We start from the raw sequence: 27,860 nt of genomic DNA on the forward strand, positions 1-27,860 counted from the left end.
TAGAGGTCTCAGAAAATAAAGGAATCGAGAGGTACGAACAAAATACTTGACTGTCAAAAGTAACCACCATTAGCTACAACATGCTTCTAATATCGGTTGCGAAGCTGTCGGAACTATTCGGGAAATTCTCCTCACAGAATTGCTAGAAACACTGCAGTCACGTGTGGGGGCAGTTTGATGCAGGAAACAAAAAGGGGTCTGCCGCCACCAAATGTGGCAACCTCACACTGACCGAGAAAGTCCAGCGTGCAGTCCTAGCGGATATCCGACGACGGGGGAGCTCAGTGTTCGCAGCGATTCTGTGAGAAACGTTTTCTGACAACTTTATAACTGATTTTGGAAATTTGTCGTTGTGAATAGTGATTACTTTGAAGACAAGTAAAGGTATTTTGTTTTTTGCTCTTATTTCATTTACTTTCTGAGACCATTTCAAATGCACCTTCTAGTACAACTGTAATCAACAAAAAGCACATCTCATATCTTTTAAACTTTTTGCAAGAGAATAACATAAGTAAATAGAACAAAAAAGTCTCGCTATTGACTTCTGTTTCGTACACAACTCCATTATTGGCATCACGTGTTGCAAAGTTTAATGTAAAGCTACCAGTGCCGTTTAAGTAGAAATGGCAGCACCGTCAACAGGTCTTCCCGTTTCATAACTGACAAACACGACCGGTCCTCAGATGAGACACGGCGCGGTAGACATCCACCGTGTCTGTTCCTGTGGCGAATACGTTCACATTTTTCCTTCCTCGTGTTTCAGAGTACAGCTTTTTATTTAGCTATTTCAGATAGACGAGTATGAGGCAATTTGATCGTACTGCATTTGCAGATCTTGTGCACCTGCATTGACAGCAATGTTTCAGCAGCAACTTTAAAAGGTCTGTCGTAGGCACTGGTATTACACACTTCCAGTTTACAGCTGTATCTGGGCAAACAATCTCGTGTAAATCTCACAGTCGAGAGGCCTCACTTACGTTTCTCTTCGATCACAAAATCTCTGTCGCAGCTGAAAAAACTGGGCCCGTCGGCGAATACTCGCGTGTCACCTCTCGGAATTATCCCGGGCTAAATGTGGGAGACCTCGACGTGCGGCACTCGGAACTCCTTCGGGAAGCACTGCTCCGTGTAGACACCGCGCACAGTCTAGTGGCGAATGTTCGAAACACTTTCTCCCCGATTTGACACTCGGAACGGGCCCAGGGGCGCACTGTGGAGTACCGAGAACGTGGGAGCACCGAAAATGCATTTTATCGAGAAATGGCACCGGTACGTTATCCACTTCCACTCTCGAACCGGAGATTTGCCAAATGTACAGCCGAGCCTCGCATTTCGGCTCGTCGTAACACCGAGTGTTCCCGAGGTTTCGAGTAGACGTCGAACTCTGACGACTCGTACCGCTAACAGTTTCCAGAATGGAGTGTCGGCGCCGCACATGCTGGGCAACCAGCTGAACCCCGCTTCGACGATGGCGCAGAAGATGTCGGACACGCTGTCGGCAGAGCTGGAGGCGCACGGCAACGCGTACGCGCCGGCCGACTCGAGCAACTCGTCGCTGGTGGGGCCGCCGCTGCACTCAAGGGTCATCGCTTCGGTGAGTACTCGCCCCGCCCCGCCCCGCCTCGCCGGAGGTGCTCTAAAATGCTAGTAGAAAGTTAACAGTGTGCGAATGAAAATACCCACATCGGGTTCGACGTTTAAGTAGACTATTTACTTAGCGTGTCACAGTTCGAATTTCAGAAAGGTTACTCGACTGAGAATGATATTTGTGCATTCGCTTGCCAAATATTACATCGTAATAATGTACTGCCAGTTAATATTTTCTGTGATCCTTTAAAGCCTTTTGGTTTCATTGATTGTGTTACTCTCTTGTAAATACTTAAGTATATTGTGAAATTGATGTCTTCAAGTGGGCGTCCATTGAAATCGGTGTGAAACGTTGAAAATTAGTGCCACACCGTAGTTTGAACCTGGGTCTCCTGCTTAAAAGGCAGATGCTCTGGCCACTGAGCCGTCCGGACACAGTGGTCATCGCAACTACACAGATTACTGTAGTACACCTCCTGCCAGATTCAAATTCTCGACTTATCTGCTCGCTACTAAAGTAGTACCCCTTGCCCATTATCCTTATTACCCGTGCCATTTCGCCGATTCTCGCAAGAATTTAAGCCCGGTGTGCGTCTGCATTAAACAGATCGTTGGCAGTCTCGTCTTAATTATGTATATATGAGGTGTCTGTTCTTTCGGACACGTCCAAAAGGGCAGACACTGTTTCAGTTGAGAATTTGGGTCTGACGGGAGGTGTGCCAGTGTAGTCCGTGCAGTTGCGACGAACACCGATTCTGGACGGCGTTTAGGTCAGGGCGGCCGCCCAGAAAGCGGGACGCCCGGGTTCGAATTGTTCTTCGAGACAAATTTTCAGTTTAACCCGTCGATTCCAATTGGTGCCCGCGTGCAGCCGATATCTGTAATTTCTTTGTGTCTCTTAATTCGTAATGACTGCCGGATCGGAATGGTGTCTGCTGTTTTGGATATGTCCAAAAGAAGACACTACATACTATTATTATTTATTTGGTTTATCTCGTGATTTTAAATTTTTATATAAACTCTTATTAAATATGTAGTACAGAAACAAACATATTATAAAAACCACGCACTCATATATTTTATAACTGAATATCTAGGTGTTTTAACTAGTCCCCTGATCTTGTTCACTAGACGCAGTCCATCGAGTCCACCGGGAAATTTTCATAATAATCTCTCCTCGGTGAATTGCTCTGTAGTTTGCGCGATGACCCCGTAGTTGCACGACTGGACGTTCTCTGACCCACGACGGTACGGACAGTCACCACACCTTCTAGCCCACACGGAATCGATTCCAGTCTGTCTGTAGTTTCCTCGGAAGACTGAAACTGTTTACCCATTTCGTAGTATCGGTAATAAGGCGAGAATTTTCTGGGGGAAGCTTCTGCCAAACCTCACTCCGTTTACAACTCCTACCGTACAGAAGAGGCTCGTCTCCTGTCGGTGAGGGTGGTTTCTCGGGTTTAAGTCTGCTGGCAGATACGTTCTGTAGCTAGCTCTGCAAAAGAGACTTGTGGCTAGTACCACACATTCGGAGCTCTCTTACAGCTGCCGCTTCTCGTTTAATTGACGATCGAGCGGTATTACACCGTACTGCCAGAGACGGGACTGGTGTCAATTTAGTGGTGCCACTAAAGGGCTTCTTTCAGCAGTACATCACTGCAGAAAACTGCACCGTCTGCAAAAAGTCCGATTTCATTATTAATATTGTCTGCGAGGCCATTAATATACGACATTTACGGCGAGGGTCCAGACACACCTCCCTGGGACACGCCCAAAGCTACTCCTACACCTGACGACAACTGGACTCGGTCGTATTACTCGAGAAGTCTTCGGGCCACTCGCGTAACTGCGAGTAGGCATTTCGCCAACACACACCGGTGAGGTCCCGGTACGGCAATTCCGAAGTCGGTCGTGTACCGTTACGTGACCTCCGAGGATGCGGCAGTGGGCGGGAAATAAAATTTGCAATGCGATACTCTCGGCGTGCGCACGGAGTTCGACGACGAGAATCACGGCGGCACTGCGTGTGTCCGACGCAGGCGCGGTCGGCGGCGGCGGCGAACGGGCAGCCGGGAGTCGGCGGCGGCGGGGCGGCGGCGGCGGCAGCTCCGGGCACGGTGCCGCAGAGCCTGGACCAGCTGCTGGAGCGGCAGTGGGAGCAGGGCAGCCAGTTCCTCATGGAGCAGGCCCAGCACTTCGACAGTGAGTACTCAGACTGTGTATGTAGTGCAGGTTGATAAGGTTTCAGATTAAAAATAAGTAGACGTTGCAGTTGTATTTTGCATTAAAAATTAAATGTTAATTTTAGTTTACCTCCCTATTATAGAACTCTTCTACCTGATACATGCATCTGGCCCCTTATGTAGCACCCGAAGCAATTGTATGGCACGTCTTTCACTGATAGAAACAGTTCATTGTAGAGCTTTATGCCAGTTTATTTCAACCTATTTTGGAACTTACTTAGTCTAATATATTCTAAATATATATTATTTCTGTTCTTTGTTCCACAATCATTGTTAGAGTCTCTGAGAAAATTAATGTCTTTGACTATTTTTTCATCGAGTGGAACCAATTAATATTTTTAATTCTTTGAAATGTGGCCAGTGTAACATTTTTTCAGATAAACACTGTTTTCACACTCGAAGAGTTGCATCGTGATATATTTCTGTAAGTTAAGTAGAGTGGAAGAAAGCTTAATACGAAGAGTGAAATTGTTTCTTACCGACACAGAATAGTCAATTTGTGTAGCGAGTAAATCACTCGTGATGGTGCTCTCTGTGTGCATCCCGTATCAGCTGCGAGTCCAGACTCACTCCTGGTACTCAGATCCACATCGTTTACCTTTTGATTTAGTTTCTGGAGATAGAAGTATGTAGTTTATTTTTGTGTAACCGTTGTGCAACATATCCACTGCTTCTCACTTCGTCTGTATTCGAATCTGTCATTACGAGGGTCACCGTCGAACAATCTTTTTTGAAACAGAAAGAAAGAGCGGGATAATAAAACACGGGGAAACTATATTACAATATCTACTCGACTACGTGCGGTCGAAAACGTAACGCAGTAACTCGTCAAAATACTATCGAGTAGGCAGAACGGGCACTCGTCGTGCTCCTCTCGGTGGAACTGAAGAACACAGTTGGCTGCACAATAGTGTGAGCTCGGTACCTTGCAAGTCGCAGTTATACGAGATCAAAATATTCAGTGTTTACAACTGACTGTGGGAAAAGCCTTTCACAGATTGTAATATAGGTTGTGGCACTTGGATGAAATATTTCTCGGTTTTCATTTTAAATAGTGCAGATACGAAGTGGGACACACAGATCGACATCTGGATATCTGTTATTAAGTTCCTCAGGGAAGCAGTTTTGATACACTTCAAGAGCTTGAAATTTTTTCCTAATTTTAAAAAATACTGACAACAGTTGTTAAATGAACAAAACCGTTTCCGTTTCCACAGGAAAGCCTTACCGAGTCACACGTTACTGTGTCTCTTCCCTTTTTGCATTGTATGGGCCGCACTCTTTGCAGGTTTGCCCTTACTTGATAGCAGGTCGGGTGTTTGGTGTCGTCTGCACGTACGACTACCGGTCACCAGTTTGCTACTCTCGGATCATGCTTGTAGGCAGGTGTCTTGTAATTGGCTTCTGTATACAGTGAAAACTCGCTTTTGCGCTATTCTAGGGACGTCAGAAAAATGGTGTTGTAAAGCAGAGAATGTAAAATGTGGGCTTTTTGAGCAGTAAAGGTTCCTTATATTATCCCCTCTTGCAATTTCATAGTTTACGTATGATGTATGTATAGAATAGGCATCAAAATATTCGTCAGCATATTGTTTGTAATCCAATAATGACTATCTGAATTTCTACTATGTTTACAAGCTGATGTAACTGGAACACAAAACTGTCTGTGAAGTAGAATTGTTTTATTTAATTTTATTAATCGTAATCGATGTTTTCAAGAAGCCTGCTGTTGGGTCAGTCTCTATTTAAGAATGATAGCACTGTACCAGTTACATATTTTTTCCTGCTCAGTGTGGTGCTTCTCGAGAATTTATTCTCGTTGTCGAGTGCAAATATTTATGTAAGTCTTACGTGTAATGTGTGCGTACGTGCTGTTCTTCGATGTTTTTGTAAGTGTGAAGAGATATGTAACAGTTGCAGTATTTCATTATTTAACACTGAAACACTGAGGCAGACAAAAAGTACAAAGGCTGCTCGCCTTCCCGCTTGCCGAAGCCTAGACCGGCCGTCGAGGTCGCCAGGTCTCTTCCCGTTCGAGAATGTTTGACGTATTGAGGGCAGCATTCTCCGACCGGCTGAGAATTTTGATGTTCTAAAATGCCAGTTGAACAGCATTTGTCACGATAACCCCCAGGAGGACATCTGGCTTCTCTGTTAATTAATGCCAAACCGAATACCTGCTTGCATAAGGACCAGAGTGAATGCATTATTGACTAGCTCAATTTGCGAAGTTCTTTCTCTTCAATAAATCGTCCAGTGTTTCTGAATCTGTATCACGTATTCGTGTACACGTGTACGTCACATATACCAATTTCCGTCCGATTCAGATAATTCCTTCGCGGTGCATCTTTTTTAGTGTATACCGTCCGTAAAGGACGGCACCGTGAGGGCTGCGACTGACAGTTCAGTAAAAATAAAACAGTTTTCTGAAGCAGGCACTTATGTAGTGTGTCACGAAGCATTTTTACAGTTCACACTGTCGACTTCATTCCGGTGCAGAATCACACAGGTACGTGCCTCGTACCGGTGAGGAGCACAGATCTCTTTTCAAAGTAGAAGTTACGAGACGAAACAGTCGGCCAGTATGTACTGGCAGGAGGTAAAACTTCTAGTACCGGCACTAAATGCACATTAAGAAACGGGAAACTGTCCTAGCTTTGGGAACAGTCAGCTCGTTCTTCGGGAAGGAATCGGGAACAGTTTTCCTCCCTGTCATCCCCCAGTGTCTCTAACTTACCACTTCGTTTCCCTCCCTCCAAACTGGGAAATGAACACAGAGTTCCTTTCGTGTGCTTCTGTGGGCAGTATTGAGGAGGACCGGTCGGCTATTCCGTCGCACGTATTTATAGTTTCTCAGTTTTGTCCGTTTCGTTTTTTAAATCTGCATTTGCAGTTTCTCATTTCTTTGCATCCCTTTCATTTTCCATTATTCTACCTTACAAAATGCTAATGTAGTTTCAGATACGAGAACCGGTTTAGTGTAAAGAAAAGGACACGAATACCACGTAACTGTTAAAGAATAAAGTGGGTCGGGCCGTACCGTTTCTTCGGCGACGGTACGAAATTGTCTGCCACGTAACCTCCGGCGCCCGACTACGTGGAGATGTGACGGGGAGTGTTGTGTTGTGTTGCAGTCGCCAGCCTGCTGTCGTGCCTGCACCAGCTGCGTGCCGAGAACCTGCGCCTGGAGGAGCACGTGAGCTCGCTGCTGCAGCGCCGCGACCACCTGCTGGCCGTCAACGCCCGCCTCGCCATCCCACTCGCCTCGCAGCCGCCGGCGCAGGGTGAGGACGCACACAGCTCGCGGTCGCTGCCACTGTCAGTGCCGCCGCTGTCGCAGAGCCGGTAGACTAGCCGCGAGTCCTCGTCGATTTCCACCGTATCCGACTGCGGACTATAGTCCGAACTACGTACCTGCCTGACGGGTATAATGTCGAGAGCTCCGACGTCGACAATGCTAGTTGTTTTTTCCCAGTGACGACTTCCTCTCGAGTAGTCCCCGTCTGGAGGTCCGACAGGGGGCCGTCCGACTTCCGAAATATTAGTCTCGAGGATACCGTCGTCAGTAATCCGTACGGCTGAGCTTCACGTCCTCGGAAAAAGTGACGGCTGCGGTTTCCCGTCCCTTTCGGCAGTCCACAGTCCCAGCATACCGAGAGTGCGTCGGCCGATGTTGACGTGCCGCGTCGGTCGACCGCCGGGACTGTCGTCACTGCGACTACCGGGTCTGTGGTGTCCACAGTCTGTGGGTGGGTGGGTGGGGACCGTCGGTAGACACTCTGAAAAAGCGTCGCTGTCACTCGCACTTGTCTGTGGATTCAATTTTTTTCTGCACCTGCGCCACATTTCAAGATACTGAAATATTTCACAAGAAAAGTTTTTAGAAAAAATAGCTAGCAAAACAGCCGAAAGAAGCTGCTTGTTTGCTCTTTCGTCTGAACGGTACGGCAGCACGTTAAGTGAATGCGGTCTGGGGATTCCTTCGAAAAAATGATTGTCCAGTGGTTTCTCGTGTTCCTCGTATACTCGACCCGGCGTGTAGCAACTTCGAGCTCCTCTTGCTGGCAGTACGTCGTCGATTTGGGCCACTGTTACATTGGCAGTCTTCTGGTGGTGAAAATGGGTTCCTAACTAAAAGCACGTTTGTAGCAACTGCAGAATTGTGGCACCGATACTGTATAAAGTGTGTGTGACGGCACCGAGAAATGACACTAGTTTCTAATAATTTGTAAAAAAAAAAAAGGACGATACCTTAGAACCTGAACGGATCTCGTAGTGAGCTGAAATAGGAGGGGACGGACAGATGTACAGAAAGTCACACCCGCACTGACAGACGAGGATATTGCGCCAGTCGTAGAGGTGGCAGAATATCTCTACGGATGAGGGTATGGGGCGTACTCTTCACTTTGGGAAATCAGTTAGAGGTAGTCGGAGCTCCGACACGGTACACGACACAGTTTCGTACAGTCGCGGGCGATTCCAATTAGCGGTGCGGGTGTACGTCGTACCCTAGTCGGCACTCGACAGAGGAGCGGCGAGTCCGTCTGCGGAGTATGGGGAGTTTGTCCCGGCATCGAGAGGCAGACGAGTTGGAAATAGGTGACAGCCGGTAACCCGGGGAGACTTTTACCTAGCCGGGTGGAGTGAGGCCTCGAGAAGTAGCAGTAGAGAACATTTTGACTGTTGCGGAACTTCTCGTGCATTTAATAGCTGCCACAGACGTGTGACAGTGTTGACGAGCTTATCTCGCAAACAGACCGGGCGTGACGGTATCGGCCACTGGGCGTGCTCCTGACGGTGAACGGGAGTTTAAGTTACGGCTCGGGTAGATATGGGAAAGGTACTGTCCATTTCTGAACTAGACTAGATCTGGTGGATGCACCGGTTATATATACCGTAAATTTGTGCCGAAATATATGGTACGTGCCAGTGTACAGATTACGTATACGTGGAAACTGGTGAACAATTCGGGATCGGAATGACAGCCAGCCGCCATTGCTCGTTAAGAAAGTTGGTGCCCAGGTTTTGCACCCGTATGAGGTATATACGTGCAGATGTTTAGCATCCGTGTTACCCCGCACTTTATTTAACTACCGTTTCATTTGTCACCGTGTCCACTTTGAGTTGGCTTATAATTTTCCAAACTGCTCGGGCACTTTGATGTGTCCGTAGAACGCTATCCTCCTTTCTGTAATTTTCTCTCTAATTTTTTGCACACAATTGTATAGTTCTGTTTCCTAATATCTGCAGATATTCTTTCCTTTCATTGTCTTTTTATACATTTTTTATTTATTATTTCTCAATTGCATTTTTACTTCCACCTCCTTTTCTTGTAGTTTTTAACTGCACTATTCCCTTCCTGTAACCTGCTTGTACTTTTCAGCTTGTGGGTGGAAGCAGGCTCAGTGCTTACCAGTGTACTACGAAGGCACACTCAAAAGAAATGCCTCCGAAATTTTTTTTCTGTCGTCGGTATCGGTCGTGCCGCATATTATTCGGTCGACTCTCCCACTTCACCGACACTAGTTGCGAACCCGTAACACTAGTCGGGGTCCGAATTGTAGTGTGTGGTGTGATGTGCTGTAATCGGGTCTCTGACTGCAGTAAACTTCGTCCACACATGGAGCACTGTCTCCTTCGGTACGACAGTGCTGGGCCGCACACAAATTCTGCACCGATCCGACACCTCGGGGTCACTGTCGTCTAACATCCTGTCACCTGTCTGCAAAACTTAAAGAACTCATACGGGGACTTCAGTAGTAACAAAGTCGGCGAGTGGAGGTGAGATCGTGTCTCCATCGACAGAGTGAAATGTCGTACAGTGACAATATCGACAAACTGGTCTCTGACTGTTAGGAAATGAGTTCGTCATCGGTGTGTTGAGAAATAAATATGTAGACGTGAAGAATGATGATACAGAATGTTATTAAAGATTGTTGTATTATTTAAATAGCTTTAAGATTTTTTACAAGAGAGTTTGGAAGCATTACTTTTCAGCACACACTCACATATTTTACCTCGTGCCCCTCGTCCTCTCCTCTCGACCTCAGCTTTGAGCATCCTGCCCTTCCTTTTTAATCTGCTCTGACCTACCCCTCTCTGGTCCTGTAAGAAGGTACTGACACTCGAGAGGAGTGGGTCCGTACCGTGAAGTGTTATCTGCTCGAATAACTTACGGGAATGCGGCCGGGTGACTGTTTCAAATGCCGATATTTCGACAGATACGCACCGTGTAACTTTTGAGGCAAAACTGCAGCGAGTAAGTGTTCTGTACAGAATTTAAGCAGAAACCTCCATCTCTATTTACTGGTTTACTTGCTAATTTAATCTCTACCGCATTCTTAGATACACTATCTCGTTAGCTGGAAGTACGGAAGTCTCCGTGTCGTTTTCTTCCGTAGGATGACAGATTGCCGAGAGTGTACCCCTCGAAGTCGATCGGGACCGTGACGGCTATCGTCCCGTAGATAAGGGTCGCTGCGAGTAGGGTCCCTATTCGCGGTCCGTCCCGACGGGGCTCTCGCAGGGTCCGTACTCTGTACAGTTTTGCCTCGAAAATGACAGGGTGTGCCCCTCTCGAATTATCGGCTGTCGTCGACTACCTCCCCCGGCCGCATCCCCGGAAGTTATTCGAGCACCGTAAACGCGAGGATAAACTCGAGTCGCGCAGTACTGTGCGTGTTTACGGAAGTACCCAGTTGGCCGTCTCCCGGAGGCGGCGGCCGCGCTCCGCGGCTCGCTCTGTACCGCCGCGCCTTCTGCCCGCAGTGAACAACGTGCACCCGCAGCACGGCGGGGCGGTGGGGGCGACGCCCGCGCCGGCGCCTCGCCACAACAACAGCTACCTGGCGCCGCAGCACTCGCACCACCACCAGCACCAGCACGCGCACGCCGGCCCGTCGCCCGCACCCGGCCCGTCGCCGGGGCCGCCGCCCGCGCACCCGGGCATCGTGGAGAACGGTCTGCCCCCGGAGCCGTACCCGCAGCCGCAGCCCCAGCCCCAGCCGCACCGGAACCCCTCGCCCAGCGTCAGGTAGGCTCCCTGCTGCTTCTGTGTCTCTGCTAGGTGATTACACTGTTTAATGAGGGCATATTGTCACCAAAGCTGACCCTAAAAATGTCACAAAAAGCTCTCGTTACTAACTGTGTGAAGGTGTGTGGGTGTCTCTGTAATGAAAGTATCAGGTAACAGTGTCTGTCCACGAGTTGCACAGCTGACAGTGTATATTATCAGGTCCCTAGTCTTATGAGTCTGTGTGGCCCTACTAATTGAAATACTGAAAAATCTGTTACCAACTGTCTGCTTTGACCTGTCACTTCATTGAGATGACGGACACGGGCGTATCTCCTATATCCGATATGGTAACTGTAACGTCACAAATTCGACAAAAAAATGTAAATACAAACAATTTGGTGAAGAAAGTGCAACTAAAGGGTTGCCCGTAAGAATTAGGGGTTTTGGTTGGGAAGAAAGAAAACAATTAATTTTCCTAGCTTCATACAGTACCCAAACAAAAAGATATGCAAAAATCGTTACACAAAGGCCACGAAAATAACCACGAGATGCAATATTGTCACCTTCGATTGACTTATTAGGTTAACTCGACCTTACTGTACTAACAGATGGTTGACCTACAAAACTGCTGTTAGAAAAGTCACTAACCTGGAAAACCAAACCTCACTGACAAATTTTGGTATCAGAAACTTCAGCCGACCTCCATTACTAGAAGAAATCTATGTTACTAGGAAGCTGTAACTCACTGCAAAAACTGGTCCCGAAAACATCACTTCACCTGTGTCAGTAGAGCAAACTCCACAATAACTGACAAATGTAAATAAACATTCTTAGCTACCAAACTGAAAAAAGCAATCCACAAATCCGTATGCAGTTTCATTAACATTAATTTTCATATACAGCTTAATCACTACACAAAATACACACACGACATACTTTTTGAAACAAAAAGTTAAAAATATACTTACCCCTCCCCTCCCAAATAAATAAAATCAACCTTCATACAGAAAAATCTGCACTAGAAAGGAAAAAAAGGGAAGAAAAAAGCTAAAACGTAAGAACACATCAAGAGGCAGTTGAAAGAGACTGGTACGTCTTAAAATCATTGGAAAGCACTGAAACGTACATCTACTATGTAGCGCCAGATATACAGATTTTTCAATCCAAAATTTTTCTTTTGCGTCCGTGTAATTTTTTTTTCCAAATTAAATTACTTGGCATGAAAATGAAAATTAACACGGATTAATAACAGGGAAGACAATATTGTTGTAAATTTCATGCATGTAACATCACAATTGAAATGAATGAGAACTAATCCAAATTCATTTTCTGATGCTATTAAGTGATTAAAATAAGATAAAATATCCAAAATCTATAATAAATGCACTTGTATCAAATCCGGAGATTGTAAGTCCTGTCACGGTCGCCAATTGTAGTGTTTCCTTTCCTCGGGGTTCTGCCGTGAAAATATAAAATAGAAAATGTGATTGGGTTTTGAATTTTGATGGAATAAGTTACGGATAAGGCGGACTTCGTATTACTGATTGAGATAGTTCTGTAATTTGACCGTGCATGGCGGACCGGGTCGGCAACACTACAAAAAGCGACTGTACGGAAATAGGATCAGAAATTAGTTCAAATTTACCTTATAAGTCTGTTAGAAACGTAGTATTAATTATATTATAGTCTTCGTGGCTGTCTTTTTAATTTTTTTGTAGTATGACCTGTTTTCATTGTTCTCTGTCTGTTGAAAATTTTTTTTAGTTGTCACTGTCAGGATTAATTTATAAATTTGGCGATAACCATTTCGAATCACTATTGAAATAACTTCGTTTCGTAATATAGTTTTAATTTCCACTTAAAAGCATATTTAACACAGCGCTGAAAAATACACGTCTTTCGTATGAAGACGAGAGAGAGAGAGAGAGAGAGAGAGAGAGAGAGAGAGAGAGTAATCAATTAGTTGTTAAAAACAAACACCTATGCAAAAGTAAAACAAAAAAAAAATCAAAATTATTTATAAAAATCGGTCGCTGGCGCAGTGCTCTTCTGCATGTGTGATCGTAAATCATATCTTTGTATTGGCGGAGGTGCGGTAGTCAAAGTACCATTACAATGCCTCCTCTACTGACACGCTCAGCAAGCGAGCGTGGCAGTATAGAAAATTTACATACATATATGAGAAAATAAGAAATTTACATATTACAAAAAATATTTCTGAGCACAATGCTCTTTGCATATCAGTCTTTGTATACAGTCTTTTTGGTGTGTATCTTCTTTAGAAGTCGTAACATTAATGTCTTTGAACTGCGGCGTATTATTGTTACTTAGCACAGCGTTTGAATTCAGTTCACATGATTCGTGTTTACAATGGAATTAATTCAAACAATAAATGTTTCTATTATATTGCTCGAATGTCTTTAAATGTAGTATCGGATTCTGAGCGTGTGTGTATTGCCTGGATCTCTTGCGTGTGACTTGAAGAAAATCCAAAGTTTGTTCATTGTGTCAACACGTAATTGTGATCTCCAGCAGTCGAATTTTGGTGGCGTCCGCCGGAGTATAAATGGTCAATGAGGGCACAGGAAACACCTCACTGCCTACGACAGGTGATGAGCTTGTCCTTTACACCAACCTGAACACCTGCCGGCTTCCACAACACCACACACTTCAAGGAAGGCATATTGACACTACGTAAATATTTCTTGACCAGTGTTCCATCACGTTGGTTTCTTCTTTGCATTTTCAGTTCCATTTATATGAATCATGTGCTACATGCACAAGTCCTTTGCAGTTAATTAACATCTCCTTAAAATACCTTTCTTGATATAATAAGTACATGAATATACAAATATTTACAATTAGTCGTTACATGAGATATTTACATTGTTGTCATATAGTACTTATACAGAATTAAGTGAATAATATAGTAAATTTTTACGTTACATTCAATATCATTGTGCTGACATGTGAATTACATTACATTCAGATTGAAATTAACATTTTATTTATTTTATTTGTTAGCTCATTCTTTTTCTTTTCTTTCCCTTTTTTTGTTCCTTTCCCTTTCGTTACACTTGCAACATTTTAATTGTGGCAACTTGCTAGAATATTCAACTTAAAATTCATCTTGCCTCCTGGAATAAAATTTACACATATTTCGAGCTTCAAGACAGCCCTCTGTAGGAGGATAGGTTCATGGGATGGTTGCTAACTACTTCATAAATACTAGTAAAGTCATCCCCTACAGTGGACTACACAAAATAAAATATGATAGACGAAATACATGTTTACTTAATATAATGTAACATTCCACGTGGTAAAAATATATCTAAAAACAAAGATGATGTGACTTACCAAACGAAAGCGCTGGCATGCCGATAGACACACAAACAAACACAAATATACACACAAAATTCTAGCTTTCGCATCCAACGGTTGCTTTGTCAGGAAAGAGGGAAGGAGAGGGAAAGACGAAAGGATGTGGGTTTTAAGGGAGAGGGTAAGGAGTCGTTCCAATCCCGGGATTGACTTACCTTAGGGGGAAAAAAGGACGGGTATACACTCGCGCGAACACACACACACACACACACACATATCCATCCACACATATACAGGCACAAGCAGACATATTCTGCCAGTCTGAGACTCAAACACGGGACCTTCGCCTTTCGCGGGAACATGCTGTACCGTCTGAGGTACCCGAGCGCGACTCGCGCCCCCGTCTTCACAGCTTCACTTCTGCCGGTACCTCGTCTCCTACCTTCCAAACTTTACGGAAGCTCTCCTGCAAACCTCGCAGAACTGGACTCCTGAAAGAAAGGATATTGCGGAGACACGGCTTAGCCACAGCCTGGAGGACGTTTCCAGAATGAGATTTTCACTCTCCGGCGGAGTGATACGAAACTTCCTGGCAGATTAAAAATGTGTCCCGGACTGAGACTAGAACTCGGGACCTTCGCTACCCCGAATATGAGCAGTCCTATTCACTTCTCAGCTGCTACTCTCTCTTCCCCAGCCGTAGAGCTCTTTCTGCCCTCCCGTCCTCGCAGACTCGGCCCGATAGGAAGCGGCTGACGACGTTCGTTCTAGTGACCACTTCCCACTGTGGATCCACCTACTGCGAGGCAGATCGTTCGAACGGGAACCTCCGAATCGGACAGTCGGGAGGGCCGACCAGACGCCGTTCGGCCAGCTGGCTCCGTTCGAACACTGGGACCGCGTCCAGGAACGGACGGACCACATTACGCACGCGATCCGTAGTGCTGCCGACGTACCCCTCACGAAGTCTCGGCATCGTGTCAGGTGGTGGCCTGTACCTCGGTGGGCGGGAGTGCAGCTCTCGGACAGTTTAAATGCCACTCGACAGCGAGTAACCTCGCAGCCTTTAGAGCTGCGGGGACCGACACTCGACGTACAATTGAGGAGAGCGGGAGAAGGTTGTGGTGAGCTTTCCCGCACTCCGTCAACTGTTCCACTTATTGTACGTTAGTGTCAGAAGCTTTGCGGAGAATTTCTGGTAGACGCAGTCGTTAACAAAAAACGGCAGTTCTGAAACGGGGGTGTCTTTAGACGGTGTCTGGAGTCGTCGCTCGGACGAAGGCAGTGCATTTTGCTACGACTACTGGCAATGTAGTACGGGATCTCACTTTGCCCGCTACCGTGCGACTGTAGAGAGGGCGTGTTAAACTTTAGATCCGACAGTTTTGACTCCTACAACTATCCTCTCTCCTGTGGGAGCTGGAATCGGCACTGTCGGAGACTCGTACGCTGCTTCCGGTCGCGACCGAATCCGATACTGCGTCCTTCGACATTTGCCTCCGTCGACGCGGTGTAGTTGTTAATAAAAAAGAAAAAGAGAAGAAAGGAAAAGAAAAGGTTGAAAATGTGGGAACAAATGGTGAATAAAAAGGGGGTTTTAAAATCGTTAATGACCGTGAAAAAAGGGAAAGAATGAAATGCAAAAATCTGCTGTCGCTGAGCACAGTATCGCAAAATAAACACGGAATAATGTTTGAGAAAACTAAAGTCTCATCCCGTGGTTACGTGTGCTCTCATTCTGTTATTAAAGAAGCAGAAGAAATTACAAGGTGCGAGAACAACTGTTACGTCAGTGGCTGTCGATACTGAGAAGACTCGGAGAGATGCACTGAATTGTTTACGCGACACCACGAGGACAGAAGTGGTCACAGTGTTCGGCACTGTGATTAAATGATTATACTGTACAGTGCAGTACTGAGAAAATTGTGAGAGTAACTGTTTTATCTGTCGGCTTTGGCTTTAAAAGGTGTCGCAGCAAATAAATTGTCACGCGTGACCGAAGAGGACCTAGCGGAAAGCATCGGAATTAAAGCAGCCAGTGATTTACTTTGACAGAATGTGGATTAGGCAACAGTACGCTTCGAATAAATGTTGTATAAGTGAGGGTATAAAAGTGCAGTCAACGTCACACTGCCGTTCCGTCCACGGGACCGGCGTACGGAGGTTTGGTGCGTGACACCACTCAACTGCCGAGACAGCGCGAGTGTCCGTCTCCTCGTAGGCGATTCGAGATCTGGTCGGCCTCCGTTATGGTCCGACCTCTACCGCAGCGAGCAGTTACTTGCGACCCCACCGTTCTTAAAATATTTTCAGTATTGAAATTGCCTTCTACGAAAACCTATTATTTTGATTACAAATATGTGTGCCGAGTGTCTAAACATCACAAGAGCTGAAGTTTCGTGCTCTCGTGAGCAGTAGATTGGGAGTTATTAACATTTCGTTCATGTTTGATAGAAATTGAGATTATCTGTAGGTCAAACCTATGAACACGAGCTTTGTTACGGGGGTTTATATATTATTTTTATTATTTTCTAGTCTAGCTCCATAACACGAAATTGAGGATCCAATCTGCACGTTCATGTTACGAATCAGTACGAGAAATTACACAAGAAAAATTAATGATTCATACATTTCCAGAAAAAAAATGCAACACTCTCGAGGACAATACAATTTTATTGACAAGGGATGTGATAGACAGGCGAAGTGTTATACGTAAAATTCAGACCGAATTAAACACACGACACAGTAAACGGTGCTCAAACAGCTATGTCGGTATGCAGTTTAGCCCCCTCCAGTGGCAACATGGGCACTTACTCTCAAATGCGAACGACGGTAAAGGTGCCAAAGGGTATCCGGCAATAGACCGCCATGAACACAGTGCTCCATTTTGTCGCAATTCGGCAACAGGTCTCACGGGCCCCGGAAGACGAGTTAGTTCCCGCTCCGTCCCACCCCGTACGTTTTCGGTCGACGAGAGACCCGGCGAGTAGCGAGTTGTGTCGTAGCAGCTGTATGTTGGCGTGCACCGTCCTCTGGAAAAGTACACCACCTTCCTGCCAAAGAAATGGCCGCCGCACGGGATAGTGTGCAGTGCGACACAGCGCGCACCACTACTTCCCTCTGCAGAAACGCCGAGTCGTAACTGACGGGCCCCACGCCGAAATACGCAACTCGCCAGGTGCGAGCCGTACGGGGGAACCTACTCCCCTCACCGAAGATGGCGGAGTGCCGTTCCGATCGACGCTCGACACTTTCGCGACACCGGAACGGTCGTGCTCGGCGGTAGCCCAGCTGGAGGCGTAAAAGATTTCGGTCCCGCTGCGAGCAGACCGTTCGCGGCGGTCCCCGGTGACACTGCAGGTGCGGCACGTGCCCCAGTCTCGTCCCCGCTCGCACGTCTCGACGTGCCTCCGTGTTGAGCGGATGTACGTAATCTGGTTTACGGGTGTTGAAATATTCCACAGAAAACTAACAAAAGCTGTGGCACACTGCCAATAAATTGTTCCCGATGCTTGTGGTAGTCCGTCAGTATAACAGTCTGACTGAAAGCGGGCCATTTGAACGGCCGAAATTGTACGACAGGAGTACGTAGTCGTTGTCAGGGTACGATTGTGCCGTAGAGTGAATGTTGCAAACAGTGTTCACCTCCAAACTCGGCACAGTTACTGCATGCAGTGTCAAAACGGACGGCGCGCAGACAGCTCTCTCTAGTGCCGTACGGTCGCCGTTACTGACACTGCGGCCCCTCTGTGAGCCTATATTGTACCACAGTGCCACTGAACGCAGTACATAAAGTGTGTCATATTTATTTTCCTGCCAGTGTAAAATTTACACAAGTTCTATGCAGACGACAAGCTATTGAGAATATATTAACACAGTCGACAATAGGGAGTGCGTCAAAAAGAATGGACCAGTTGTAAAAAAAATTGTAACTGTTATGTCAATTGAGATATGTGCGTGAATGACGTACTGTCGGAGAGAGAAAACTCTCGAGTTTTCCACGGTTCCGGCTAGGCAGAAGCTGTGTGTGCCCACTTCAGTTCCAGTAAAAATGGTGTCGGGACAACAGGAGGCGTTTTGTGTTCTACGTTTTGTGCAGTGCAGGCCAGTAATAACTGTTCAGCGTGCCTTTTGTACTAGATATGCTGTGCATCCTCGCAGAGCATTAGACAGTGGCACGAACAATTCCGAGATACAAGTTGCTCGTGTAAAGACAAATCTCTGGACCGGCCCCGAGTGTTCGACACAGACGTCGAACGCATCCGCCGTGGTTTCGCGAGCGGCCCGCAGAAATCCGCTCGCTGAGGGAGAACTGCAGTTCGCTGCAGACTGGAGCTGATGTGCGAAGCGTTCCGAGCAATTCTGATCGGTAGGTCGTAGGCCCGAGGCGAGGGGTCGGGTTGTACACATTGCTATGTACGCTGTGTGTGTTCATTTTGTAGAATGCCTTCATCCTTACGGTCCGACTAGGGAAATATGTTTAATGCTGCGTCCTCTACGTATATTTTCTGCCTAATTTGCTTGCCCCTATTCTGTGGCTCAGGAGTGTGAGAAAATAAATGAAAGTTCTCGATATCCCTATATAGTCGTCATTTTATGCTGGAGAGCTGTGTTTAAATATCGACATGTACTAATTATGCAACCTTTGTGTGTGTATTGCCGTAAGATTAATAAATAATAGTGGCTCGGCACAGCATTATTTTTCCAAACGTATATATAGAATGCTGTCACGCATTGACAGTAAGATTTTGCAGTGCCCGTGTTGTCGAGATGTCGATACGTTGTACTTCTGAACGACACAGGTTCTGCAGGTTCGCACTTGCCCACAGACACTGGGCAAGTGACTTTCAGTTAAAATGTCTCGCTTGTACGGAAATATGCGTAACGGATGTACTAGTGCAGGTAGCTGAGACACTGTCGACGACATACGGACGTTTGAGCCCGGCAGTGAGGTGATCCGTCAAATCGACTGCCGCTCCGGCACAAATTTTCATTGTCGTCATTTGATTACGCGGCTGACGGTTGTCTGTACTCACAACTGTGAAAACGTGCATTGACATTTCACGTATTGACAAAGTTTTTGCAGATTAGGGGACACAATAGCTCCTGATTTTTTGCTATTAAAAGTTTTCATCAAAGTCTTGTAAGATTGTTGCAGTTACTGATAGTATTGCTATGCTAACTGGTGATACTCCACAATTGCCACACAGCAACTTGCAGCAGTCTCTGTGACTCAGATTGGTTATTAAAATGAATTAAATTATTCTCGTTCCGATAACTTGGGGAGTGCAGCCGGGTGACATTATCGACAGCTGCCGATATTTCGGCAGGAGCCCACACTGCCATTTTCGAGGCAAAAGTAAGTTTACAGTATGTGAGAGAAGTTTAACCTTTCCAGAGTTTCTCTGAAAACGGTGGATTTAAATTCCCTCGCACTACTCGGTACAGGTTCGCCTCTCGTCGAAATATTGGCAGTTGTCAGAGCTGCATTGCAGTAAGTTATTTGAACGCAGCATATGCTAGGGGAAACTCTAGTTTTAAATGATTCGTTTCATTTTTAACTGTTTTTGTATCCTTATCGGGAACTGATAATTGACGTCGTGCTTTCAGCAGTGCACAGCTCGTAGATCTCCGTATCTCGCTACGTGTGAAAATGTTTTTTTGTGTCCACTGGACGTCGTAACGTCAGAAAACTGGAGATTACTTTAGAGAAATATTTTGTCACCTTATTTGGGTTCCAATTTCATCTCTGACCTCTTAATTACTTCAGGATTGTTATTTCCACTGCTGCAGTTGAATTATTTTTTTAAATAAAAGTTTTCAGCTAATAGTTCATCACGTAATAACAGATTAATTTTCAACAGTTCTCAAAGATTTAGTGTAGTTCAGTGTACACACTGCTGCTACATATTACATTAATTCACAAAGGTATGAAACCAAACACGGCTAAACACGAACAGATGTGAAGCATTTACAGTGTTGCCCGTATTTTCTCAATTTACCTTTTTACGACAGTCGGCAACGGCGTCTCGACACGACCGGATGAGATTGCTCGCGGGGAACTGCTATCGGATCGGCAGTAAGTCGGTCCGGTGTCTGCGAGCCGCACCGGAAGGTCTCTCCGCCGGTGCAAAAACACCAAACACCTGTAGTATTAACTTACTTACTGTGGTGGCACTATTTATCGTCGGTCGAAGTAAGAGGCCGTACTCAGTGTACCACGTTTCTCGACGGAGACATCGCTCGTAGTGCTGCAGATCCGGTGTGCTCACGTGTGCGTTCTGTCGGCAGGGCGAGTGTCCACCAGGCGGCGCCCCCGCAGTACGCGGCCTACCAGCCGGCACCGCCCCCGCCGCCCACCTCCAGCCCCGCCTCTGCCGCATCCCAGGTGAGCACTGTCACAGGTGACGACTTCTGAACGGTGCGAGTCTTCAGTGTTTCCAGGCGCGTACTGTGATTGTGAAGTACTCCGGCACACGACGGACCCGTAGTGGCACGCGGAGCGGCGTACTGGTGGGACGCTGCAGCAGGTGCTCTGTCCCACGTCCACCCTCTAGTGCGTCTCTCCGGTTACTGGTGCATTATTGTGACAGGCGCACGTGCTCGACTGGAGTCGTGCCCTGAGTCTTGTAATTTTACTGGAGTGTATATAATGACTCATTTCAGTGTGACACTACATCTTAAATGATAAAATTATTCTTCCTGTTACTTTTGAATTCCTGAATGTTTTTTCATTAATAAACTGAAGATATAAATAGGACTCTATTATTAGAACAACCTGTGACGTGAAAGTGAGCAGCTATTAAAACTGAAAAATTTCCTAATTATATCAGCTACCACAGAAATTATGTAATCTCTGAGCTCGCATCAACTTTATGTGACGAAATCAATTTGTTGTGAAATGTTACTTAACAATTTATAACTGCTTTTGTTCTCGGCTTTAGTTCGGCAGTTGCGGAATGTGTCGACAGAGAAAAAAGTGTGTCGTCAGCTGGCAGTTTTCCGTTCGCTACTCGTCACACGTATCGTGTCGCTCTGTGTAGCGGAGGGCACTGCTGTCCGATTCTTATTTTGGTGTCGGCTTACCGGTGACTGGAGCTTATTTCACTTCTGAAGGTGAAGTTCGAACTGTCGAAACCGGTAAAGCGCTGCTGACGACTCACTTCTTATCTGTGTCACAATTTTTGACTGCTTCAAATTTTAGTAACTAATTTTATCCTGGCATACGTTAGGTTGAAAACTATGATCAGTTGATGCAGTTTTATTTGTAAACAACTGATGTAGTTTTATTCATTAATTCAGATTCGTAACTGAAATTAAATAACTCAAACGGTTCGATTAGATGTCGCGTAAAAGGTGCTCGTGTACTTATGCCAGCTATTTGTGATAGCCGACTCTTCTCAAACTGGCATCCGGTACATTACAGTGGGTTACATTTTTATATTTATTGCCATTACAGTTACAGAGAATGTACAACTCGCTTATGCAATTTCAAAATTACGAATTCGGAGATTAGGGACAGTGAACGGTGGGATCTGCTCAGAACCACCGGAGGCTGGCCGACACTGAGGAGGGAAAACATTACGACCGTCGATCGTCAGCTTTCGCGATCGATATTTGTGTTATTGTCGACATTTGTTTCGCGAGTGTAATGCCGCGATCCGAGGCCTACTTATCTGCCCGACCTTTCGTTTTCTGACACCGGGGGCGTCGTCGGAGGCTTTAACGACTCGAAAAGCGGTTACAGTCCCGAACGAGCTCTGCGAGACGAACTGACCGTACGGGGTGTCCCGAGAGGAATGCTCCGTATTTGCGGGTATGAGAGGAACGAGCATTCTGAGCAAAAAGGTCTACTAAACGAAGCTCATAGAATGCGCCCGTTAAAGAGCTACTGGCACACTTGACATTGTGAAACAAATCAGTTCTGCTGCATGTTCTTCGCTTTCTGTGTATTGGGAAAGGGTATTATGCGCCAAAACAAGAGAAAAAAGTTCAATAAACGTGAGCTCTAAAGCCTCTAAAGCGCATACCTTTAAGAGCTCTGTGGACTTGGCCATCTCGCTACTGTGAAACACATATCTTCTGATGAACAAAGGCTCATAGCTCCTGAAGTGTGCTTCCAAAATACGGGAAGCAAAGATTTTGCAGTAGAAGAGTTTTGTTTAAAAAAGTATCAAAGATGAAGTCGTGCTTGTATCTCTTACGGTGCACTGAATACTGCGGACGGGTTAACTCGCCGTCTTCCGCCACTCTGCAGATGCCGAGGATCGTGGCCCCCGTGGTTTCCTGAGGTGCTGCTGACTCATTTGTGTGTCACGTTCCACCAGCTTCTCACTGCCGTGGACAACTTACATCGATATCTCGGTGGATAAAATAGTTAAGAGTATTTATCGCACCATGCGTGTGCATCTTTCTGTGCTGTCGTTTGCAAGAAATTGTGTTTCGGTATCTTCGACCGTTTACGAAGTATGACGATTGTTATGACCGTACGATTTGCAATTCTTAGTGAATGATATCTTATTCACATTTCGTACACTGCAATATACAAACTAAAATCGACTACAGGCAAAGTTTACAAGTGCATTTTTACATGTGCAAAATCTTTAAAAATTCGTGCAATGTTTTCTTAATTTTGGTGCAGCACACTAATTCTGGTGTACGACGAAAAGAGATTCAGTCTCGTATCGAGCAAAAATATGGGACTGTAAGAAGTGAAAAAATCAAATTTTTTCACCAAATAGTTTTTCTTAAACAAGTATTTTGTAGCAGCCAGAATGGCACCTCCCAGCTCAAGTAGCAGTATTTGGTGAGCAATAGGGAATGCAGAGAGCGCGTCGGTATCAGCGAAAGGGTTAAGGACTTTTTCCTGAAGTATTTCCCTGTTTAGCAAAGTTAACCCGTGTAGGTACACGTGCACGCAGTCAGCATTTGTTTTAGAGAGTGACAGGTCTGGCAACTCTTACATAAATACCGTGTGCTGCAGCTGAATACACCGAAACGACTGATGTCATTTGTAGACACCGGAAACCGAACGGTCGGAAATGCAGAGCAAACGTGGGCACCGCACATATGTAGGACACGCAGGCGACGTGAGTGTTTAACACTTCGGCTTAAACTGGTTTCAGTTTTTTACCAAATCTGGTCAGTTACATTCTCGTGCAAATTCGTTTAGCATTAATGGCACATTTAGCACCGGACTTCCCCGTGTCATAGACACCGTTCTCGTCTGTGCCGTTCGACTCGAAGAGTATCACTTACGGATACAATTCTCGCACGACGAAGAAGTAATCTCAAATCTCGGAAAATAATGTGAAGGTCCATTTATTTACTGAGGAAATGGCATACACCTGCACAATTTGAGAAAGAGAACGGTGACACCCGTTATCGGATTTCCCGCACGGACCTCGGTCGGCAATTGCGAGTCGGCCACACGTCCCGTGTCGACCGTGCGGTCTCTCGGGGCGAAATCTGCGAACGAAAGTCTGCCGAAGGACAAAACGGGAGCTGCGGCCGGGCCGCCACACTTGCGGAGCTGGCACTGGGAGCGTGGCTGCCACACGTACTCGTCTGATGGTGAGCGGGACGTGTAGCTTGAACGGGTGAGATTGCTGATACGGGCTCCTAACTTTCAAGATTACGTCCCAAAAGAATATGACAAATTTACAATTTCGTAGATTGGATACCACCTCGGTAAAGTTCGTGACTTCGAGCACCCTGCCATTTATCGCACCAAATAGAAATTCTGCCCGAGTCGTCCCGTATCCTCGGACAGTCACTCGACGACTGCACTGCCGGTACACTACACACGGTGTCACGGGAGAACGGTTGCAGATTGCCGCTCGCACGTCCTTCAGGTTATTTGTGTGTGTGTAGAGAACGGGCGTGGTCGTATCACACTTCCCCGGAGCAGCACTGACACTACCCTTGTCTCTGACGAGCGCTTGCTGTTGTCGTCGACGGTAGAGTTTTCTCATTTTCTTTTGAGTGTTTTAGAGTGGATAAATGAGTGGACGTCAGATTTGAATTATTTAATGAATTTGTACACAGAAAATTGACAGTGGAGTACGTTCAATTTTGTATAGAGGCTTTGCGTGAAAATGCTTCTCGTTTGTTGTCTTTTCTCTTCTGTGCAAAATTCTTTTGACAGCACAGATAAAAATGTGTACAGTTGTGAAAGACGTAGCCGCGTGTCTTGGAAACTAATGAAAATGATAATATGCAGGAGGGCTGTAACTAATTTCTCTTTCTGGTCTCTTCAAACAGCCGGCTGCGTACATACACGCTTTGAGTTACAGTATTTCTTTTCAGTGGAAAATGCGACAAAGTGCAGACCGTTTACACATTCCGGTTCACGACCTGCCGTTCATTCACAAACACGAGTTAATCTCTCACTCGACTGTCGATAACAACTGTGATCGCCTTCACTCTAAAGTAATTGTCTGTTCCTATGTCCGAAGAAGTAAACCGGGGTGTATACGACCCGGGAGATCTGGGAAAAACCCAGGAATTTTTTCATACGTGAGAAACCCGTGAATTTTTTAGAATTCTGGGAATTTTTCGTTGTTTTAGTTTTCAGTTAAATTTTTGTAATTTCGACTGGTAAGAACTGATACTCTAACAAAGTATATTATTGTGTCCCGCTACTGCAGAATAATACTGCAGCATTAAAACATGAACGAGAGGAAAAACGAAAATAAAACTTAAATTGCGAAGGAAATGAGCCGTATAAAATAACACAGTGCTCGTACAAGCGTCTGCCGACAGCAAAATGTGTCAAAGGCTTTCGGAAGACTATGCAATACTTCGTAACAACTAATTGCCTCCGATGAGCGTGACGTCACAACTGTTTGCATTAGACTCATTTAATCGATTACGAGCAGGCTTTTGCATACGCACAGTAGAGTCACGTACGAGTAGTACCTTCTCCCACTTCTGGCTACAGAAATATGGCTGTTGGCTGTGTAAGCAGCAGTAGCAGCAACCTGCCACACCGTACCCTGAAAAATATTACCGGCACACCCGAGCTGCCAGATTCACGCGTGCGCTGCAGACCCGGACGTAGTGGGGGGTGAGAGCAAACCGGGGTATGTAACCGGGCAGCAATTTCAGGGGGAGGGGGCAAATTCATATTCTTGAGGGGAAAAAACCTCGTTTCACAAAGCACCTAGCATCCAGCGCACGTCAGTCTATCGATTATTCGTATGATTTTGAAATGCACCCCTGCTGGTTTTTGAACACATTCTAAATTCGTTTCTGAATGAATTATAAGTTGATTTTTGAATGCATGCAGAATGTATGTGATGTTCCTGCTAGGGAATCCTTGGCACACCTAGACAAAAACTTTCCTACAGACAAAACGGGACGAGGCTATACGAGCTGAGCTGGGCGGAATAAAGCCAAAGTGGTGAATGCCACCTGCTGCTTGTTTATGTGGTGGATTCGGTTTGCGAATGTTCAGCGTTGTTATAATTACTAGCGAAATCCATAGATTCGGACTAACAGAGTGGAAATAAATGACTAACAGGAATAATAGGTAAGAAAGATTACGTATCATCTTGTCAGTGTATCCAAGAAAGTGAAATTTTGACAGAAAATTTTTGGCCAGATCGCTACACTAGAAAGGGCCAGTTGTAGGCCCCAGCTAGCTCCATTCTGGGAGTAGCGCGGAAAACGCATTGTACGAACACGTAATAACACCTAACTGGAGAATAATTGCTGGATAATTAAACCGGTGATTATGGCAGGGTCAGTAAAGTTAACTGGAGAACAAGTTTTGACAGTGGTAGGGATAGTTACAGTATTAGTGATGACAAGACTGTTTGTTAGAATGAGGAAGGAGAAGTAATGGGGGTATTACACAAATTACTGAAGAATATGATGATTCCAAATTTATACAAAAATTTTGTTCTACTACTTTTCAGTCCCTTGCATGAGAAACTGGAGCATATGAATGAAATGTGAACTATTTCCTAACGTAAAGCTGTTTGCTTGTAGTAAGCCAAGTAGGTATTTCGTATTGGTACTTCGTGAATTATATTCTGTTGTATTATAAAAATGATTATTATTGCCAAAACAGTCTCGCTTATTTGGTGTGTGTTACAATTGCTGCAATGTTAGAAAGGCCTATTTTGTTTTGTTCGGCACACAGTGACAAAATAGACGTAATCAGATCGAGAAACCACACCAGTCTTGGGTACTATTTGTATTAACAGCTTTTTCAGTATTAGACGATGACATTTCTATTTTTCGCATAGCAAAACGTTTGACGAACTTTGATAAGGTAATAGTTCTTTCACAGAAAGGAAAGCACGCCATGTAAAGCTGTAGCAAGATTACAGAGAAAAATCGCTAGGGCCTAAGGATTGAAGAAGTGTGTATTTTCTTCTTGCCTGTCTCTTGTCTTTACTGGTTTAAGGTATCCTATATTTAATTTTGTGTCACTCACAAGAACAAGTTATTAGCTAATAGGCAATAAAGACTCCAGATTTTCTGAAGAGTTCTTGTTCTCCTCCTCCTCCTCCTCATCATCATCATCACCATCACCATCATCATCATCATCATTTAAGACTGATTATGCCTTTCAGCGTTCAGTCTGGAGCATAGCCCCCCTTATAAAATTCCTCTGTGATCCCCTGTTCAGTGCTAACATTGGTGCCTCTTCTGATGTTAAACCTATTACTTCAAAATCATTATTAACCGAATCCATTTACCTTCTTCTTGGTCTGCCCCGACTCCTCCTACCCTCTACTGCTGAACCCACGAGTCTCTTGGGTAACGTTGCTTCTCCAATGCGTGTAACATGACCCCAACATCTATGCCTGTTCGCCCTGACTGCTACATCTATAGAGTTCATTCCCAGTTTTTCTTTGATTTCCTCATTGTGGACACCCTCCTGCCAGTGTTCCCATCTACTAGTACCTACAATCATCCTCGCTACTTTCATATCCGTAACCTCAACCTTATTGATAAGGTAACCTGAATCCACCCAGCTTTCGCTCCCGTACAACAAAGTTGGTCGAAAGATTGAACGGTGCACAGATAACTTAGTCTCGGTACTGACTTCCTTCTTGCAGAAGAGAGTAGATCGTAGCTGAGCGCTCACTGCATTAGCTTTGCTACACCTCGCTTCCAGTTCTTTCACTATGTTCCCATCCTGTGAGAATGTGCGTCCTAACTTGAAACCGTCCACCTGTTCTAACTTTGTTCCTCCTATTTGGCACTCAATCCGTTTATATTTCTTTCCCACTGGCATTACTTTCGTTTTGGAGATGCTAATCTTCATACCATAGTCCTTACATTTATGATCTAGCTCTGAAATATTACTTTGCAAACTTTCAATCGAATCTGCCATCACAACTAAGTCATCCGCATATGCGAGACTGCTTATTTTGTGTTCACATATCTTAATCTCACCTAGCCAGTCTATTGTTTTCAACATATGATCCATAAATAATATGAAAAACAGTGGAGACAGGTTGCAGCCTTGTCTTACCCCTGAAACTACTCTGAACCATGAACTCAGTTTACCGTCAACTCTAACTGCTGCCTGACTATCTATGTAAAGACCTTTAATTGCTTGCAAAAGTTTTCCTCCTATTCCATAATCTCGTAGAACAGACAATAACTTCCTCCTAGGATCCCGGTCATATGCCTTTTCTAGATCTATAAAGCGTAGATACAATTCCCTGTTCCAC

The 27,860-nt window shown here is 45.3% G+C and overlaps 1 protein-coding gene across 1 annotated transcript in view; it reads left to right on the top strand.

The window, feature by feature from the left end:
• The window catches only part of LOC126443036 (protein AF-17-like), a 113,994-nt gene that overhangs the window by 76,132 nt on the left and 10,002 nt on the right, over positions 1 to 27,860 (top strand). Inside the window, exons 10-14 of the mRNA XM_050090882.1 lie at positions 1,408 to 1,594; positions 3,627 to 3,789; positions 6,965 to 7,114; positions 10,599 to 10,863; positions 20,458 to 20,554. Of these exons, the coding sequence (XP_049946839.1) occupies positions 1,408 to 1,594; positions 3,627 to 3,789; positions 6,965 to 7,114; positions 10,599 to 10,863; positions 20,458 to 20,554 (862 nt within the window). The remainder of the gene's footprint in view (positions 1 to 1,407; positions 1,595 to 3,626; positions 3,790 to 6,964; positions 7,115 to 10,598; positions 10,864 to 20,457; positions 20,555 to 27,860) is intronic.

Source organism: Schistocerca serialis, unplaced genomic scaffold, assembly GCF_023864345.2.
Source record: "Schistocerca serialis cubense isolate TAMUIC-IGC-003099 unplaced genomic scaffold, iqSchSeri2.2 HiC_scaffold_1420, whole genome shotgun sequence".
In the NCBI taxonomy this organism is placed as follows: Eukaryota; Metazoa; Arthropoda; class Insecta; order Orthoptera; family Acrididae; genus Schistocerca; species Schistocerca serialis.